This window comes from Lepisosteus oculatus, chromosome 17 (genome assembly GCF_040954835.1).
Source record: "Lepisosteus oculatus isolate fLepOcu1 chromosome 17, fLepOcu1.hap2, whole genome shotgun sequence".
NCBI lineage: Eukaryota > Metazoa > Chordata > Actinopteri > Semionotiformes > Lepisosteidae > Lepisosteus > Lepisosteus oculatus.
In genome coordinates this window covers 3,152,903-3,170,573 of record NC_090712.1, presented here as the reverse complement: position 1 = coordinate 3,170,573, position 17,671 = coordinate 3,152,903, and the positions used below count along the sequence as shown (strand labels likewise).

Here is a 17,671-nt window from a genome sequence, read left to right as displayed (position 1 = left end):
ATATACCACCTGGGGAGAAGACTCACGTATTACTTTGAGTAAAATTATAGTAATGGTATGGTCTCGTGCCCTGCCTTCTCACTATTGTTCTCTCTCAAGTTTCTCAAATTCCAGCACTTGCCTTTTTAAGGAGGTACGCAAATGATATATTATTGCACTCAAGTATAAAATATTAAAAGGGTAATTCTGTGCTTTGCTGTCTCCCGTGAGTCCCCAAGAGGGGAGATCTGAAATCTCAGAAGAGTTCTGCGCTCGGTCTGGGAGCTGTGGTTCTTTGGGAAACAACACACAGAGCACTCAGCACGTTGATGTGAGCAGGCCTTTCCAAAATCACACCGCGCAGACGACCTGTTTTCCACACAGGGCTCCTTCACTGTAGGTGCATCAGCCCCTCTGCAGGAGCACCAGGCTGTCAGGAACAGTTGTGTTTGGGTCCTGCTCAGTGCTGGGCGAGTCGTCACAGCAGGGTCCTCTCCACAAGAGGGATGCTCATGGCAGGAACTGTCCGGCAGATCCACTACACTGGGGCACCCCTCACTGGGGAACTGGGGGCGGTGAACTGGGCGAGCAGCCCCTTACCACTGCTGATCCGGCTCGGACTCCTGGGGAGCAGGCAGCGGCTCTGGGGATGGGGGTTTCCTCCTGCGTTCCTCCTCCTCCTGCTGTCTCCGCACCTCCAGCAACTCCAGCTGCAGAGACAGCGACGCGTTCATGTGCAGGGCGGCCAGACAAACCAATTACCATATCTTACACTTATATAGCGCTCTTCTGGACACTCCACTCAAAGTGCTTTACAGGTAATGGGGATCCCCTCCACCCCCACCAGGGTGCAGCCCCACCTGGATGATGTGACGGCAGCCATAGTGCACCGGTACACTCCCTTCACACCAGCTCTCAGTGGGGAGGAGAGCAGAGTGATGAAGCCAGTTCAGAGATGGGGGATATTAGGAGGCCGTGACTGGTAAAAGCCAATAGGAAATGTGGCCAAGACACTGGGGAAACACCCCTACTCTTCTCAAGAAACATGCTGACCACAGAGAGTCAGGACCTCAGTTTTATGTCTCTTCCGAAGTACGGTGCCTTTTTACAGTATGGTGTCCCCCATTACTGTGGTATTAGGAGCCACACAGACCGCACTGTGAGCGCCCCCTGCTGGCCCCACTAACACACCCCCACTCCCCCTCTTGGCCCCAGCGGCAGCCCGAGACGCACCGTGGTCAGGCGCTCCAGCGCGGAGAAGCGCTCCTCCCAGGTGGCGGCCGACTTCTCGAAGGCCTCGTGCCGCTTGATCAGCTTCTCCACCTCGTCCACGCTCTGGCCCATCTCCCGGCTGGACAGGTACGGCTCCTGGCCCAGCAGCCAGGCCTCCGCCACCCCCGCGTCCCGGGAGAACTGGTGCACTTCCAGAACTGCGGGGCAGAGCACTGGTCAGCAGCGCCCCAGCGGTGCGGGAGACAGCCCTGACCACTTCACTGTTTCGAGCTCAAAGGAGGACAATAACGGAAACGTTTCCTGCCCATTACTGCACAGGAATTTCGACAAAACACACAAATTGTTCCTGATAGTTTTAGATACACTTTGAACAGTACAGAAGACTAAAGGCTCATGTGCAGAAGAATCCAATTTGATTCTCATGTACATAATTCTACATGTATAAAATCATTCCTCGTGGAAATCTGTGAAGTCAGGTTGCTCTTCTGGGGACTTTTCACATGCCTCACACACGCTCACATTTAAAGCGTTTTTCAAAAGATGTAAAATCAAAATCAGTCCAAAGATTGGAAAAATTCAGAGTTAAAGATTCTTACAAAGCCACAAAACACTGTAGATGAGGTAATTCATTTACTACTGGATAGGTAAGAATCCATTCAGTCAGTTCAGTGAATGCTGCTGCTGCTTTAGGAATTTGGAAAGAAATGATTTTGAATGCGTTGCTAAACACGCCGAAAGGACAATGGAGAATTTCAGGCTAATAAATCAATGAATAAAAAACAAAGTACTCAGTCTGAGCCACTCCCATCGGTCTTCCCACTTGTCAATCATGTCTTTCCTCTTGTCTGTCAGCTGTAGCAACTTCTCTTTGATCTGAAACAGGGAGACCAGGTTAGCAGCAGCCGGCTGTATCATCACAATCTCCACGTTTTAAGTTGTGGCATAGAATACAGCATATCTGCACACCGATGATTTTGAAGAAACTAATATGGTTTTTTTTTAAATTAGGTACTGTTTGTTATCTGCTTGCTGGGATAGGCTCCAGACCCTTTACTGGATAATGCACTGAGAAGATGGATGGATATATGTTATCTATCTGTGAGCCCCTTGCATTATAACGTACAAAACAGCCAACTGCAAACTAGACTTCTAGAGACAGAGATTTTGATAATAAATGTAAACATAAAAAACAAAGTCTGCACTAAACTAGTTAAGTTGGAACTACACTTCATCTGTTGGCACCACACGCAATAGCTCAGTTAGTCATCTGTAGTCATGGAGATCCTGACAGCAGCAATGGCCCCTACCTCTTCTGATGCGTAGTGTTTTCGTGCCAGGAGAGACTTGCCCAGCTCCACACAGGTAGTGAAGCTGTCATTACGGGCATCGATTTCAGCCTTTATTCCCTGGTGGTTGTTCATCAGTAACTCCACCGATGAAACATCCCTGCGAAGAAACGGAGATCAGGTTTTGTTTTTTTACTCCATCACATTTGGTATCACCGATTGCTTCGGGTTTTTTTTTATGACCCGGTGACTTGCAAATTCCAGATGTTCAGCTGGCCAGATGCAGGAAAGGGGTTCAATAACCAGCACTTGCATATCAATTTTCATGAGTGTCACCGAATCCCCTTTTTGCGATGACAGAATGTATGAAGTGCATCAGTCAGTCATCCCCGCAAATGGAGCATCACAAGTCCTATTCAATTAACTAGCTCAAGATGTGGGGGGGATAATGCTTCTGTATCTGCAGATCACCATGGGATGATCTGTTTTCGAACAATCTGCCACCTACACAGTATGCAGATCTTTTTTCTGAACGATCACCTTCATCAAGCACTTCATGGCCTACATGTCCAAGCTATCGTGCAGTGGTTTGTAAGTGTCTCCAGCGCTTTGGTGTGGTGGCATGGGATTTGTACTGTGGGTGTGTCAAGTTTCCATCAGTGAGATAAAGGCCAGTACCACCAGGTATGCAGACAAGTGCGGACGCCTCTCCCCCTCTACCTGGGCTTCTCCTGTGCCTCGATGAGGCGGATGACATCCTCCATCCAGAGCATGAGGTCCCGGACCATGCTGAAGAACCGGAATTTGTCCCCAGTGTCCAGCAGTCGCACCCTGCGCCCCTCGCAAGCATCCAGCAGGGCCTTCCAGGCCTCCAGGACCTCATTCTCTCTCTTCTGTATGTCATCGGCCTTGTCCCCTGCATAGGCTGACTGGAGACGGGCAGCGTCCTCTTGTAACTGCCTCACCTGCAAACCAAACAGTCCCACGGAGCAGGGATCAGTCAGAGATCATCATCACAGACATGACACTCCCACTGAGCAGGGATCAGTCAGAGATCATCATCACAGACATGACACTCCCACTGAGCAGAGATCACTAAGAGATCATCATCACAGACAGTCCCACTGAGCAGAGATCACTAAGAGATCATCATCACAGACAGTCCCACTGAGTAGAGATCAGTTAGAGATCATCATCGCAGACACTCCCATGGAGCAGAGATCAGTCAGAGATCATCATTACAGACACTCCCACTGAGCAGAGATCAGTCAGAGATCATCATCAGACACTCCCATGGAGCAGAGATCATAACAGATATTCATATTGAGCAGGAATCGGTTAGAGATCATCATCATTAGAGATCATCATCTTACCAGCAAGTCTGATTTTACTTTGGCTACAGATACTGTACATACAGTAAGCAGCATTGAAATGAAAAAGATGAATTTCTTTGGGAGAGAGCCTGCCCTTCAGATTTCTCAAATGCTTGTGTAATGGCTATACAAGCCAGCATCAAACAAGCCAAAAGGAAGTTCAGTGATGTTACTGAAATCTGGAATGGAATTTGCTCTCCATGATTTATGATCCAAATTAGATTCAGTAAAAGCGAACATATAACCTGAATTTTTTTATTTTTCATTATATGGAACTCACTTTCTACACTTCCTTTCGGTCCAACCAGTCTGTGCCGGTCTACACTTACTTAGTTTCTATTTTGTTAATGGAGTCTTTGGATGAAGTTCATTTTAACAAACACTTCCACGCCTACAGAACCAGTTAAAACAAAGGCTTGAGAAGCAACAGGATGGAAGACTCTGTCTATGTCTTTTCTAGAATCTAGGACAATAAAACATACTCATTGAAACCTTGAAGCCTACTGTTTCCAGCAGATGTACAGAAAGCCTTTGTGGCAGGCTGGCTCGTACAAGCACTCTGCTGCCCCCTGCTGGCCCTGCGGGGACGCACCTGTGTGCCCAGGGCCTGGATGTCGTGCTCGAAGGTGGTGTGCATCCTCTGCAGCGTCTCCACCGTGTTCTGGTCCCGGCCCAGCTCCTCGGGCAGCTTCTTGTGTTTGTCCAGGATGCGGCCCAGGATCTCCTTGGCGTCGTGGTAGAACTTGTGCAGCTCGTAGGAGGCGGCCAGGATCTGCGTGCGTGTGTCGATGAGCTCCAGCAGGTCGGCCCAGGCCTCGTTCAGCCCGTCCTTCCACTCGGCGATGGTGGCGGCGTCGGAGTGGCCCGAGTTGATCAGCTCGTCGGCCATCTGGTTGACGGCGTCTACCCGCTCCTGGCCGATGTTGCCCGTGTCGCGGGCAAACTCGCGGAAGCGCTCCTGCAGCATCTGCGAGACGGAGGCGGAGGAGGACGCTGAACCACAGCAGGCACAGTCTCAAGAACAGTAAGAATTCCTTACACTTACATGGCGCTTTCCAGGTAATGGGGATGCCCTCCACCAACCACCAGTGTGCAGCCCCACCTGGAAGATGCGCCAGTACACTCCCCACACACCAGCTCTCATTGGGGAAGAGAACAGAGTGGTGAAGCCAGTTCAGAGATGGGGGTTATTAGGAGGCCATGACTGGTAAAGAAATTTGGCCAGGACACCAGGGTTTACACGCCTATTCTTAGGGGTCATTTTTTTAAAACTAATGACCACAGAGAGTCAGGGCCTCTGTTTTACAGCTCATCTGAAGGATGGCGCCTTTCCACGGTACAGTGTCTCAGCCACTATACTGGGGCATTAGGACCCACACAGTCCGTGGGGTGAGCGCCCCCTACTGGCCCAATTAACACCTCTTTCAGCAGCAGCCTTAGTTTTTCCCAGGAGGTCTCCCATTCAGGTACTGGCCAGGCTCACACCTGCTGAGCTCCAGTGGGCTGCCAGGTGTGAGCTGCTGGGTGATTTAGCCCCTGGCATCTTTTTCCCAAACCCATGCCGTCCACTGTGAACTCACCATATCGACTACACACACAAAAGGAGTGTGGATATTTTCTATACTACACTTAATAGTATAGAAAATAGTAATAGTGTAGCCTGCTTTAAAGCTTTAACATAAGAAAAATAAAACTGAGTTAACATTAACAGCCCAATCACCTTTGTAAAGGTTATTTTATAATTAGCTGGCAGACAACATATAAATCACATCATTACTATTTGGATCTGGTTGAACGAAATGGATATATTGACAAGCTTTTTTGCTAGACTGCAGGTTAGCCACGCCGCCGATTTGGCCCGGCCCCCAGGCGAAGTATGCAGCTTGAGCACAAGCTACGCTTTCTTATTGAAACGCTGTTTCTGCTGCAGAATCAGACAGCGTGAGGGAAAGGGCAGCCCGCGGGCTGAATTACCGTGACGTGCTCGTAGTCCTGCCCCAGCTCGTGCGAGCCGGCCACCACCTCGCGCTCGGCGATCCACTGCTCCAGGTCGTCCACCTCGCGGTTGAGCTGGAACAGCCGGTACCTCTCGTCCAGCTTCCCCCTCCTCTCCTCGGACAGGTCCTTCAGGCCCGCGTACAGCTTGTCCACCTGCGACTGCCGCATGCTGATCCTCTCGCTGCGGGGGGAGGCGGCGGCACAGGGTTGGGATGGGGGACCCGAGCAATTTGAAAGACACAAAGCGCGCAAAACCGAGAGCGCGGCACCCCTCATTTCCTCTTCTACCCAGACATCCAGAGTCTCACTGCCTTTTTCTTAATGATGCAACTTGAGACGAAAGTTCCCAGTCCTGGAGCTTGACCGCCACACACCTGCTGGCTTGCATTAATCACCGAAGCCTTAATTCCATTAACACGAGTGGAATATTTTGCAGGACGTTTTTCATGCTCACAAATTTAGGATTTTATCTCACTTAGGATGTGCAATAGTTAAAGAGTCAAGCTCTCCATGCCACATGCCTCTTCAGCACGTGTGAGAAATGAGCAGTTCAATCTCACCCTATTATTAAGTCAATTAAAGCCTCAACAGTGTAACTGAGAGCTTGGCTGGAACAAAAGGCAGCAGGCTTGTAGGGCTCCAGGACCAGGGCTGGGAACCTTCTGAGCTCTGGATTCCAGATGAGTTTCAATAGGTTTCTTGGTTCATTAAGTTACGAACTAGATGGACAAGGTTCCCCTTAGTCTGTGACTTTTTATTAGATCAGAGCAATGGCTGTAGCACCTTTGCCTCCTCACTGCACGTCCCCATGCCCCTCACTCTCTGAGTAATCGCTTTCTACTATAATAGAGGATAATCCACTCAAGAGCCGAACCAGTGAGCTGGATGGCCACGCCAACAACATGGGATCGCTCATGCATTCGTGTCCCGGATTCACCAAAACCCAGCCAGTTCTACATGCATGCTCTTGGCACAGGCAACACACTTTTTAAAAGTTCATCTCGCTATGACAGACTATATGCGCTGAGCAGGAAACCCGCTCGGCGGCGATGCCCAGGTGAATGGGGGTGTGAGAGCTTGCACACGGGTGTCCCGGGCTCCTGACCTCTCTGGGTGGCCCACAGCCACCAGGGCCCGGCTGGTCTTGGACAGCTGGTGCACTGTCTCGGCGTAGTCCTCCACCGCCTGCTCCAGGATCTGGTGCTTCTTCAGCATGGCCACCGCACTCTGCTCGTCCTGAGAGACGGAGCAGGGAGGGCGAGTGAGACAACGAGACAGCAAGACAAGCCGACCCGACACGGGTGACCGACGTTTCCCGTTTTCTTCTTGAAAGAGTTAATGACATAGAAGCAAATTCTCCAACGCTGCAGGTTACTTGCATTCGATATAGCACCTGGGATCTGTTTCCCAAACCCAGGGCGTCCACAGTGAACTCACCGCCCCGACTGGAGAAACAAAAGGAGTGTGGATATTTTCTATACTACACTTAATGGTCTGCTTTAACATGAGAAAAATAAAATTGAGTTGACGTCAACAGCCCGATCACACTTTGTCTTTGGTTCTGTAAAGGTCATTTTCTAATCAGACAACATATTAATCTCATTATTACTATTTGGACCTGCTTCAGCGAAATGGCTGTATTGCCAATATTGACGATGGCTATATTGACCCGTCACTTGCATTCGTCTTGGAGCGTGTGGACAAAATGGCCGCCGCCGCCGCAAACGAACCCCGCCGCCTCTTCCCCCCCAGGCGGCGCCTACCTTGGCCTTCTCCTCCGACATCATGTAGAGCTCCTGCTCGCTCATCCAGGCCTCGGCCTCGGCCGCGTCGAAGTAGTACTGCTGGGCCTTGTGCGCCTCCTCCAGGCGGCCGTGCCGCTTCTCCGTCTCCTCGATCATGAGGCCCCAGAGCCGCCGCAGGTCGGCCAGCCGCTGGCGGATGGCCTCGGCGTTGGGGCTGCCGTCCGTCAGGATGTTCTGGCTCCGCTCGAAGATGTCGTCGATGCGCGGCTGGTGGCCCTGGATCTCCTTCTGGAGCGTCTGCGCGTCACAAGGGAGAGCACCACTCTACGACCGTCCAGCAATGAAACAGATCCCCGGTCTTTCGGACGGTCACTTCGGTCCTCTTACCTGGTTTTTCTTGATGAGTAACTGGACAGTCTGTAAGTTATGCCCGTGGTCTGTGGAAGTTGCAACTGGCATTCTTTCTTCAACCCAGAGCTAAAAACACAGAATGAGACTGTCAATGCTCATTTCGAAAAGTGCAGAAAAGCACAAGACAAAAAATCATGGCCGCAAAATTGCAGGGCTTGAGCTTGGTCGACTGACAACCCATTTCTGAGTTAAATAACTTCCCATTTGAGCTTGACAATGAACAAACTCCCCAAAATTCCTCGTGCGATCCTCTGAACACAGTGTCCAAAAGCGCTGATACAGTAGGGGGATTTTTTTTCTATCGATAAGAGGATGTTTCTTTTACTAAAACTTAATGGAAGAGCACAGTGGATTATTTGCAATAATGTCGACAGAATGAAAGAAATATTCCATTCAGCATGGTTTAGGCCTATGGCACATATTGCGCCCATAATATACAATTCATATCTCAAATTACAGAGGGTAAAGTGGAGCCATTAGAACACCTATGTTTTTTTTCACACCTAGAACAACACAAAATAAAATAAATTTGTCTACAATACAGCATGGATAAGAAATACCATGCAGGTAACATACTGCAATACTGCAAGTTGCTCATGACAGGAATGGCTACACTTGAAAACATTACACTGTCAAAAAGTCCAGTTTTAACACTGTGAACAATGCTTCTCTAAATTCACTTGAATTTGAGGAAATGAGGAAAAAAAGGCATTTTAAGATATTAAGGCAAAAAAGATGAAGGGCTTTTCTTTGTTACATACATCAAAGTGCAGTACGTCAACATGCTGAAATGATCTCTGCTGTCACAGCTATAAAAAAGTGAAGCAACAAGAGCCCTCTCATCTCAATGCAGTGAAAGCCACTCGGTACTTAAAACTGAGAGCAGACAGAACTGCCTTGTGGCGGACCTCAGCCCGGTCCAGTCTGATTGAACAGTACCAGGCAGAACAAGGTGCCGAGGCCCGGCCTGCTCAGGGCTGGGGAGACGGGGTGGGGTGAGGTCAAAGGGCAAGACATGACCCGCCGAGTGCCGATACTCACGATCTCATCCTCCACGTCTCTGTTGAACTGATGGATCTCCTTGGAGGCCATGAGGTTGCTCTTCCTCTTGAGGAGGGGCTCCAGCAGCTCCTGGAACTTCTTCTCCACCACCTGCCGGCGGCCGTCCACCTCGTCCGTGTCCTTCCCTTCCTGGCTCAGGGCCTGGGCCTGGCTGCGCAGCTCCTCCACCTCCTTCTTGCGCACCTCCACCTGGTTCTCCAGCATCTACGGGGGGGAGAGGGGGGGGCTGCTCAGGTAACCACATGCACACGGAGAAAGGGGAATCTCTGGCGTCTGCAGCAGAGAGGTGGCAGGCTCGCACAGCTCACACAGCGCCTTCCACCCCAACTTCAAAGGAGAGCAATTACGTAACCAGAGGGGGGAGGGGGGGTTATGTAACTGCCAGTTCATTTGTTCATCTGAGCTTCGTGCCCCTGTGTGCATCCTCACACTCTAGGAAAAGAGCAAGCAGCGACACTAGGATCTCTGATCTCGAGTGCATGTCTGCATACGACTTCCAATAACACCACCCTGCATCTACCAGAAAGAAGACATTTCAACACCAGCACTTTCAAAATGTATAATTCTGAAGAGCCGCATATTTAAAACAGCTTTGTTTTACTAAGGATTTGCTCTTCATAATGAGGGAAGATTACTACACAAGGACTGTGAGCAAATCAAGGTAAGATCAGGAAGAACTGTTTTGATAAATGTTTAGAGTCAAACAGCCTCTATTAATTTCTCTCTTCTCTCAGGCCTTTAAATCCCAGGCCATATTTGTTCCTAATTTAAAAGACACATTAACAATTGTGACTTTCACGGTCTAGCGGCCAGACCATACATCAACAACTGCCGCAGGGTGACCTACAGTATTTCTCAAGGTGAAAGAACAAAGAGCTTTGGAAACTTGCTCAGGATGACACACCATTAAACAGTGGAAGAGGCTGGATGTGAACTGGTTGCCTCCTGGTTAACAAGGCCTCCGTCTTACCCACTGGACCACCAGGCCCATGACTGAAGCACACAGGTTAACAGGCTGTGCAGAGCGCCACAGCAGAAGGGTTTACAAAGCGCAGCTACCCTCTGAGTAGAAGCCTGTGTTCCCAGTTTCCATCCCAGGGAAAGGAATGTATCCCACCTGCTGTTTCTTCAGCAGGATGCTGACGCTGGTCAGGTCTTTGCCATAGTCATCCGACTGGATCTGCCCCTCCAGGTTCACCAGCCACTTGTCCAGGTCGGCGCAGCTCTGAGTGAACAGCTCTGCCTTGTTGGCGTCAAAGAGACACTGGGCCTTGGTCTGCGTTGTGGACTCGAGCTCCTCCCACATCGTGTGAAGCGCCGACAGCTTCTCCTTCACAACTTCCTCAGTCTCTGGCTTCTCCGCAACCAGCTGCATCCCGTCCTGCCACAAACAAAGAGTGGCAGTCAGACATGCAATGGCCTCCGGCACTGCCTGCACAAGCACGCGTTCTGTGACTGCTGGTGAGCCCTTCTCACAGATCTCTCACCACCCCGTTTGGGCTGCAGCTTGTGTAGTTCCTAAAAAGAAATAAAACTGGGGATTTGAGGCCTCCCAGTAGGGAAATTTTGCCACAGAAGGAAGTTTTTTGCCTTTTTACAGAATGGTGACATTAACTTCACATAGAAGACAACACTTAGCACCTCAGCTACACCATAGCTTGGTCAGCTTCATCTTACTTCCAGCAGTGCTTATATACTCGGTCCTACATAGAATAACACAATTCAAGTTGGGCAGAAAAAGAGGTACCTCAGATCAAAACAGCACGCAACTATCTTGAGTCCATTTAATTGTGATCTTATCTTACAAGGGAGATCTTCTGGCATGCTGTCTGACCCCCAGGTGCCCACCCACCCGGAGGTGACTGGTGAAGGAGGGGTCTGACTACAGTCAGCAGCACAACCAGCCTGTGGCTTACAGCGGGGTCCGTGACACCGATCAGCATCTGTTCCTTCAGCACAGCCAGCAGGTTCAATTCAACTGTACCATTTATGAGTTTGTAAAAGGCACTGTAAGAAGTGATAGAATGATAGATATGCTGCCAAAATGGAGTCAGACACCATAATAGACGGATACAGGCGTCAATTGTTTCTGTTTTGGCAACACTGTAATTCATCGGTTCTGCCCTTTGAATTTTACAGGAAGTCAGACAAGTGAACAGAATAACAGTTCAACCAACAGAAAAAAACACTGTCTTTTTAATATGATTTATAGGCACTGAGAATCATATTAAAAAGATGTAGATGAAGATGATGATGAGGATAATGGTCCATCCATTATCAGACACTTATTATATAAAACTATCAATGTCACCAAATAGATGAACTGCATCAAATATTTCTGAGTGAAAATATCACTACTATGTAATGGCTAACAGTGCCTTTGACATACACAGCAAACTGCAGGCTAATACAGTTCCTGAGATTCACAATGACACAACATGTATTCTTTCTCCTCTCATTCACTAGTGCTGAAAATGAAGAGTATCGTCTACAGCAACACCTCAGAGCCACGCCCCAGATAAAAAAACAAACAAAAAAAAACATCTCTTCAGAACAAAACAAGAGCAACATCTCTTCAGAAACTGACAACAAGAAGGAAGACAGTAAGACCGCATCACAGGAAGGGGGTCTTGCCTCCTCACCTTCTCAATCTTGTCCAGCCATTCCTTGTTGGACTGCAGCTCGGCCATGAAGGCCTGGTGCTTCAGCCATTTGCTGTGCAGGTTCCTGGCTTCGTCGTAAGACATGTCCTGCGCCGTGAGCATCTTCTCGTTGATCCACAGGGACAGCTGCGCAGACAAGGGGAACAATTAACACCGCGGAGCACAGCCGCTCTGCCAGGGAGCGGTCCCTGGCCCCTAATTATCCAGCCCGCGCAGCTGTCTCCGCAGGGGTTATCCGTGAGATAATCACACATTACTGCCCCCCCCCCGTCTTCTGCTTTATTCCCAACATTGTTCAACTCCTCGCCCCACGCGCAATTCGGAAGAATGGTTTCGAGCTTTACACAAGTGCAGCTACATCAAACAGTCATTCAAATTGAAAACTGGAAATACTGTATCCCATCCTGCCAGTGGAATTTCAAAACCTGACAAAGACTAATTTCTGAAAGTTCACAGAACAGCAAAACACTGCACTGCAGGAATAATATAATGAATAAAAAGATGGAGTAGAGGAGGGCATTTGAGGACAGCAGGGCTCCCGAGGTAAGGCTATGTGCACATACTGTAGTACTCTTTCTGACAGTCTTTAAAAGGAAACTTTAAAGGCTCAAGGCAGAAGGTTTATACTTCTTTTTTTGCAGATATCACTCAGTAAAGAGAATTTACAATAACTCATTTTCCAGAGTGTGCAACATACATCGGAAAATTAACCATGAAGGGATATTTTACACAATAAAAATGAATCATGCTGTTACTGCAGGACAGTACATTTTATGGTGTCTTTATGCTTTGTGTAAAGATGAAATTCAGCAGTTGATTCTTAATTGTGACTTAAAAGGTGATTAGTCAGAACTTCAGAAGGGTCACACGACAGGTTGGAGTCAGTCACAATCGACTGAAATCAATGATATCAATATGACTGTTGCAGCTATACAGGGCTTTAGTACAGCTTCTGCTTCCTCTAACATGCATAAGTAAACCAGTCAGATGTTCCTCCTATACTCTAAGTAGCACCCAAAAGAAGAATGCTATCCTGTTCCACAGTGTGCAGTCAAAAACTCAGCCTCATACGTTAGACAGTGTTGTGCCACTACCTTTTAATGCCAACTGGAGATATCGACTCCTGCAGCCATTTCAAGGCCAATGAGATGAAGTGAGAGCATGACCCCACCTCTCTGCTTGCTTTCGGAGCCCTAGTTAGTTAATGGTACATGACAGCTTACCTCCTGGCAGTCCTGCAAGAATTTCTGCAGGTCTCTATTGTCTTTGAGTCTCATCAGGAGCTCACTGGCTGCCTCCCGGTTCTTCTTGTGCCTACACACACACAGGAAAACACGCAGAAATGACACGCTGTTTCCAATCACTTGTACACTTACACAGTGCAATGGTGTGGACACTGCAAGGCTTTAAACAGGGGTTTGTGCGTTCAGCTTCCGGCTACCGAAGAGGACGAACACTCTCCACTTCAAGCGCTGGTGCACGTTTACTTCAGCGCAAGGTTTGTGGCCCTTGCTCGACTGCGCTGAGTGAGCTCCTCAGCTCAGGCCACGAGGCTCGCTCAACTTCACCACAGCAGCTTTGCAAACAGCTGCAGCCGATCAGATCCATTCACTCCAAGTGCATGATTGACCTGCTGCTAAAGCGCACTCTCCTACACTACAGTGCAGAACGAACACAGCAGCGTCCTCAGAGCTTCAGCTTGTAAAGGTGGAGGAACTGAAAACATGTGCAAACACAAAAAGAGAAGCAACTGCAACTTGGGAGAACTTGGAATATAGAATGACTAATAAAATTCAGAGTACACAGGAAGCACAGTCAATAACACACTATATAAAAGCAAATACAGTATTACAAGCATGCCAGAACATTTCCTATAAGCTTATATTTGTTATAATAACATATTATATATTATGAAATATTATTTTTGCTACGGGTGTAATAAACTGGTATCCTGCTGAAATCTGATTAACTTTTAAGTCTTCAGGGCTATTTTAATACTGAAAATCACATGCATAAATTATAATTAGCCCAACACAACAGCTATCTGCTTTCAGCTGCAAAGCCCACAGTGAAGCAGCAGACTGAAAGAGTCATTATGATGCACAGTGAGGCTCCTGGGTGAAGACAGGGGTAAGTCCAATCGCTCTCTGGATAAGAAGTTAAATTGAGGTCCCCTGCACACTGTGGGAACGACCAATTCCAGGCACTTATCCCAATAACCCTGAGGTTATGGATATATCTCCCTCCGCCCAAAAAAGAACTGTTGTAAAACGTCCAGAAAACATCCCACTCTCCCCACACACACACCTCGCTGGGCATGCTGGTTGAAGAAGGAATAAACATGCCTTGTATTCACAATGGATGCTGAGGACGTCCAAAGCCCTACCTGTCGTCGATGGAGTCCACCTTCTCCTGGATCTTGTCCGCGTTGATGTTGCCGTCGCTCACCAGCCTCCTGCCGGTCTCCACCACGGCGTTGATCTTCTCCTCGTTGGCGTCCATCGTGGTCATGAAGTCCTCCTGCTTCTTGATGGCGGCCTCTGCGGCCTCCAGGGTGGCGGGCATCTCGGTGTGGGCCAGCACATACTCCTGCGTGGGGCAGAGAGCGGGCACGTCACCCCCGTGCGCCTCTGCAGAGCCCACAGCTCCCAGCGCCTCGCTGCTCGCGTGGCTCGCCATTTCTAGTGGCCTTTACACCAGCGAGCCACGTTCCTTTCCACTTCTCAGCCAGTCAACGGATGAGCGATTTGGAAAGTAATTTAAAAACACGGAAACACAGTTTCCTTCCTCCTGAAGGACACACTTGACTGAGCCAAGGAATGCTATGAATCTTTTCTGAACGGACACTGAAACACAGTGAGTGACTCTAAGCTGTATAGAACATTCATTTTAGGAGACTATATCTTCAATCTTATGTGTTGCACAGATGTTATAATCTAGATATTCATATTTTGATTTTATGGGGTTCTGAACCAAACAATTAACAAGAAGGAGGAAACAACTGACCAACTTTTTTGTAAGTTTGTAATTTTTATGTTTTTCTGAAATTGTGTATTGCTAATATCTCACTGTAGGGCAAAAAAGACGGCTTTGTTAAGACCTAGGTTGTCCCCAAAAATATGCTTCTCCTGCTTACAAAAATAAACACTACAAACCTGCAATGTCCAGGACACCAAATTACTATTTCAGCCTATACTATGTATCCAAGGCCTCAAGAAAATTGAAACTTACAACAGCAGGAAATGTGAAAACAGTCTATGTGATGGAGCAGGTTTAATAATAATAATAATTGCTTACACTTAAATAGCGCTTTTCTGGACACTCCACTCAAAGCGCTTTACAGGTAATGGGGACTCCCCTCCACCACCACCAATGTGCAGCATCCACCTGGATGATGCGACGGCAGCCATAGTGCGCCAGAACGCTCACCACACATCAGCTATTAGAGGAGGGAGGAGAACAGAGTAATGAAGCCAATTCAGAGATGGGGATTATTAGGAGGCCATGATTGGTAAGGACCAATGGGAAATTTGGTTGTGATTGGTGAGGGCCAATGGGAAATTTGGCCAGGACACCGGGGCTGCACCCCTACTGGGATTTTTAATGACCACAGAGAGTTGGGACCTGGGTTTTATGTCTCATCCGAAGGACGGCGCCTTTTATACAATATAGTGTCTCCATCTCTATATTGGGGCATTAGGATCCACAAAGACCATGGGGTGAGCGCCCCCTGCTGGCCCCAATAACACCTCTTCCAGCAGCAGCCTTAGTTTAGGCACAAGTGTCAGATCAGGCTTTTACCTGGTTGTTGAGGAAGGCCTCGGCCTGCTTGGTGTCTCTGAGGAAGAGCTGGTAGGCGTGAGACTGGGACAGGAGGCTCTGGCGGTTCTCCCACATCTTGTGCAGCTCATTCCAGCCCGTGTCCAGGGCCTGCAGCCGCTGGCGAAGGAACATGTACTGGGCGTCTGTCTGGCCCTGCGTGACCATCTCGCCCATGTCGCGCATCTTCTGGTAGTCCTCTTCGTAATTGTTGATCTCGTTCTTGATGTTCTCATGCTGGGTGAGCAGCTTCTCAGCCTCGGTCAGCGTGTTGGGCATGTCCTCGGAGGCGATGGCCGTCTGGGTGCGGGAGAGCCAGGACTGGAAGTCGTCCAGGTCGCGCAGGAACTGCTGCAGCTTGCTGGCCTCCCCCAGGGACTCCTCGCGGTTCTTCAGTGTGGTCTTCATCTCCTCCCACACGCCAGTGATCTCTGCCAGCCGGCCCATGATGGCCTGCGCCTGGTCCGGGTGCTCGGCTGCCAGGCGATCCGCCTCTTTCTGCAGGTCGCCCAGCTTGTCCTCGATGGCGGCCAGGTCGCGCTCCATGCCTGTCAGCTTCCTTTGCAGGGCCATCACCCCCGCCAGGTCATTGCCCAGCTCCTGGGTGGACTCGATGACCTTGGTCTTCTCCCGGATCCATGACTTGGTCTCGTTGCACTCCAGGTGGTAGTTCTGCACACCCAGGGCAGAGTTGAGAGAGTCCTTCTTCTGGTCCACCAGGTCACGGAACTGGCTCCACCTGAAGCACAGAAAGAAACCACAATCAGGCTACAGAAAGAGATGTCACTGCGGCCATCTTAAAGCAGTAATAATCCTTGTTCACAAAAACCTACATAGCGCTTACAACAAAAACGTATATATCCTTACAATTATATAGCGCTTTTCTGGACACTCCACTCAAAGAGTTTTACAGGTAATGGGGATCCCCTCCACCACCACCAGTGTGCAGCCCCACCTGGATGATGCTCCAGTACACTCCCCACACACCAGCTCTCAGTGAGGAGGAGAACAGAGTGATGAAGCCAGTTCAGAGATGGGAATTATTAGGAGGCCATGACTGGTAAAGGCCAAGGGGGAAATTTGGCCAGGACGCTGGATGCCTTAACACCCCTACTCTTCTCAAGAAACTCCCTGGGATTTTCAATTACCACAGAAAGATGTTCTTTCATTACAATGCCAAAACTTATTATCAATAACAAACTACAAAACCAGTACACGTGAACAGCCTTCAGTCTGCACTAGGGGCTCTTGCCTGTGCTTAGTGGAAACTCCACAGGTGTCCTTGATTTCATCTTGGTTACTAACAGCAGCTACCTATGATCCACTTGAGAAAATGTACTCCTCCATTTTCCTGTCGCCTTATTGTCAGGCTAATCCATTTGTACAATTACGAAAAAAATTACCATCATGAGTAAACCAAGTGTTGCACGTAATCCACAGCATCACAAAACCTGAAGTTACAAGCCTGCAAGAATCTCTTCCTCTTTGACCTCCTTTCCTTCCACATAGCGTCGATGCATCAATTAAAAGCGTTAACGCTGGTCTTCGGTTTTAAGGAAAAATACCCCCAGGCACGATCACTCAACTTTGTCCCAGAAAACACAACAAATAGATTGAATAATCAAGTTGGACAGCTCTGCTCTGGACACAAATTCGGCTGGTCTCAGACGTCTGCGAAGGAAGCAAAACATTCAACAGCGCCACAAATAGACGCCCGTTGTTTTTCGAGGTGCCCACTTCCCTCCAGGGGCAGAGGAAGTGTGGGTCTGAGTCCATGCCAGTCTGTGCAGCGTGGAAAACACCTCACAGCAGGCCTGCGCAAGTCACTCTTAACTCGGGCCTCCCCGCAGCTCTTCTGTGCCAAACAACCAAGCAGTAGGCACAAAGAAAACAAGAACGTTTTAAATGCTTTTTCCCCATCCTGGTAGCGGAACAGTGACCTGAAATGCATTTTTATCAGCCTCAGGCCACCGAGTAAACTGCACTGGGTCTTTGCAGGCTTTGTATTGCCACCTAGGTAGGCAGCAATTGTGACTCACTTCTTGTTGGTAATTCTGTATAATTGCTGCAATAAGATCAAACAACTTAAAAAGAAGAAAACA

The 17,671-nt window shown here is 48.8% G+C and overlaps 1 protein-coding gene across 3 annotated transcripts in view; it reads right to left on the bottom strand.

Annotated features, from left to right (window-relative positions):
- The window catches only part of sptbn1 (spectrin, beta, non-erythrocytic 1), a 111,486-nt gene that overhangs the window by 8,368 nt on the left and 85,447 nt on the right, over positions 1 to 17,671 (bottom strand). For all 3 annotated transcript variants that reach the window (XM_015362466.2, XM_006638414.3, XM_015362467.2), the window contains 16 exons: positions 15,552 to 16,308; positions 14,137 to 14,339; positions 12,974 to 13,064; positions 11,730 to 11,876; positions 10,205 to 10,468; positions 9,067 to 9,291; positions 8,002 to 8,091; positions 7,633 to 7,911; positions 6,975 to 7,105; positions 5,846 to 6,050; positions 4,464 to 4,838; positions 3,219 to 3,463; positions 2,520 to 2,658; positions 2,001 to 2,085; positions 1,213 to 1,409; positions 580 to 689 (listed from right to left, as the gene is read on the bottom strand). In XM_015362466.2, coding sequence (XP_015217952.2) covers positions 580 to 689; positions 1,213 to 1,409; positions 2,001 to 2,085; positions 2,520 to 2,658; positions 3,219 to 3,463; positions 4,464 to 4,838; positions 5,846 to 6,050; positions 6,975 to 7,105; positions 7,633 to 7,911; positions 8,002 to 8,091; positions 9,067 to 9,291; positions 10,205 to 10,468; positions 11,730 to 11,876; positions 12,974 to 13,064; positions 14,137 to 14,339; positions 15,552 to 16,308 — 3,543 coding nt within the window. The remainder of the gene's footprint in view (positions 1 to 579; positions 690 to 1,212; positions 1,410 to 2,000; positions 2,086 to 2,519; positions 2,659 to 3,218; positions 3,464 to 4,463; positions 4,839 to 5,845; positions 6,051 to 6,974; positions 7,106 to 7,632; positions 7,912 to 8,001; positions 8,092 to 9,066; positions 9,292 to 10,204; positions 10,469 to 11,729; positions 11,877 to 12,973; positions 13,065 to 14,136; positions 14,340 to 15,551; positions 16,309 to 17,671) is intronic.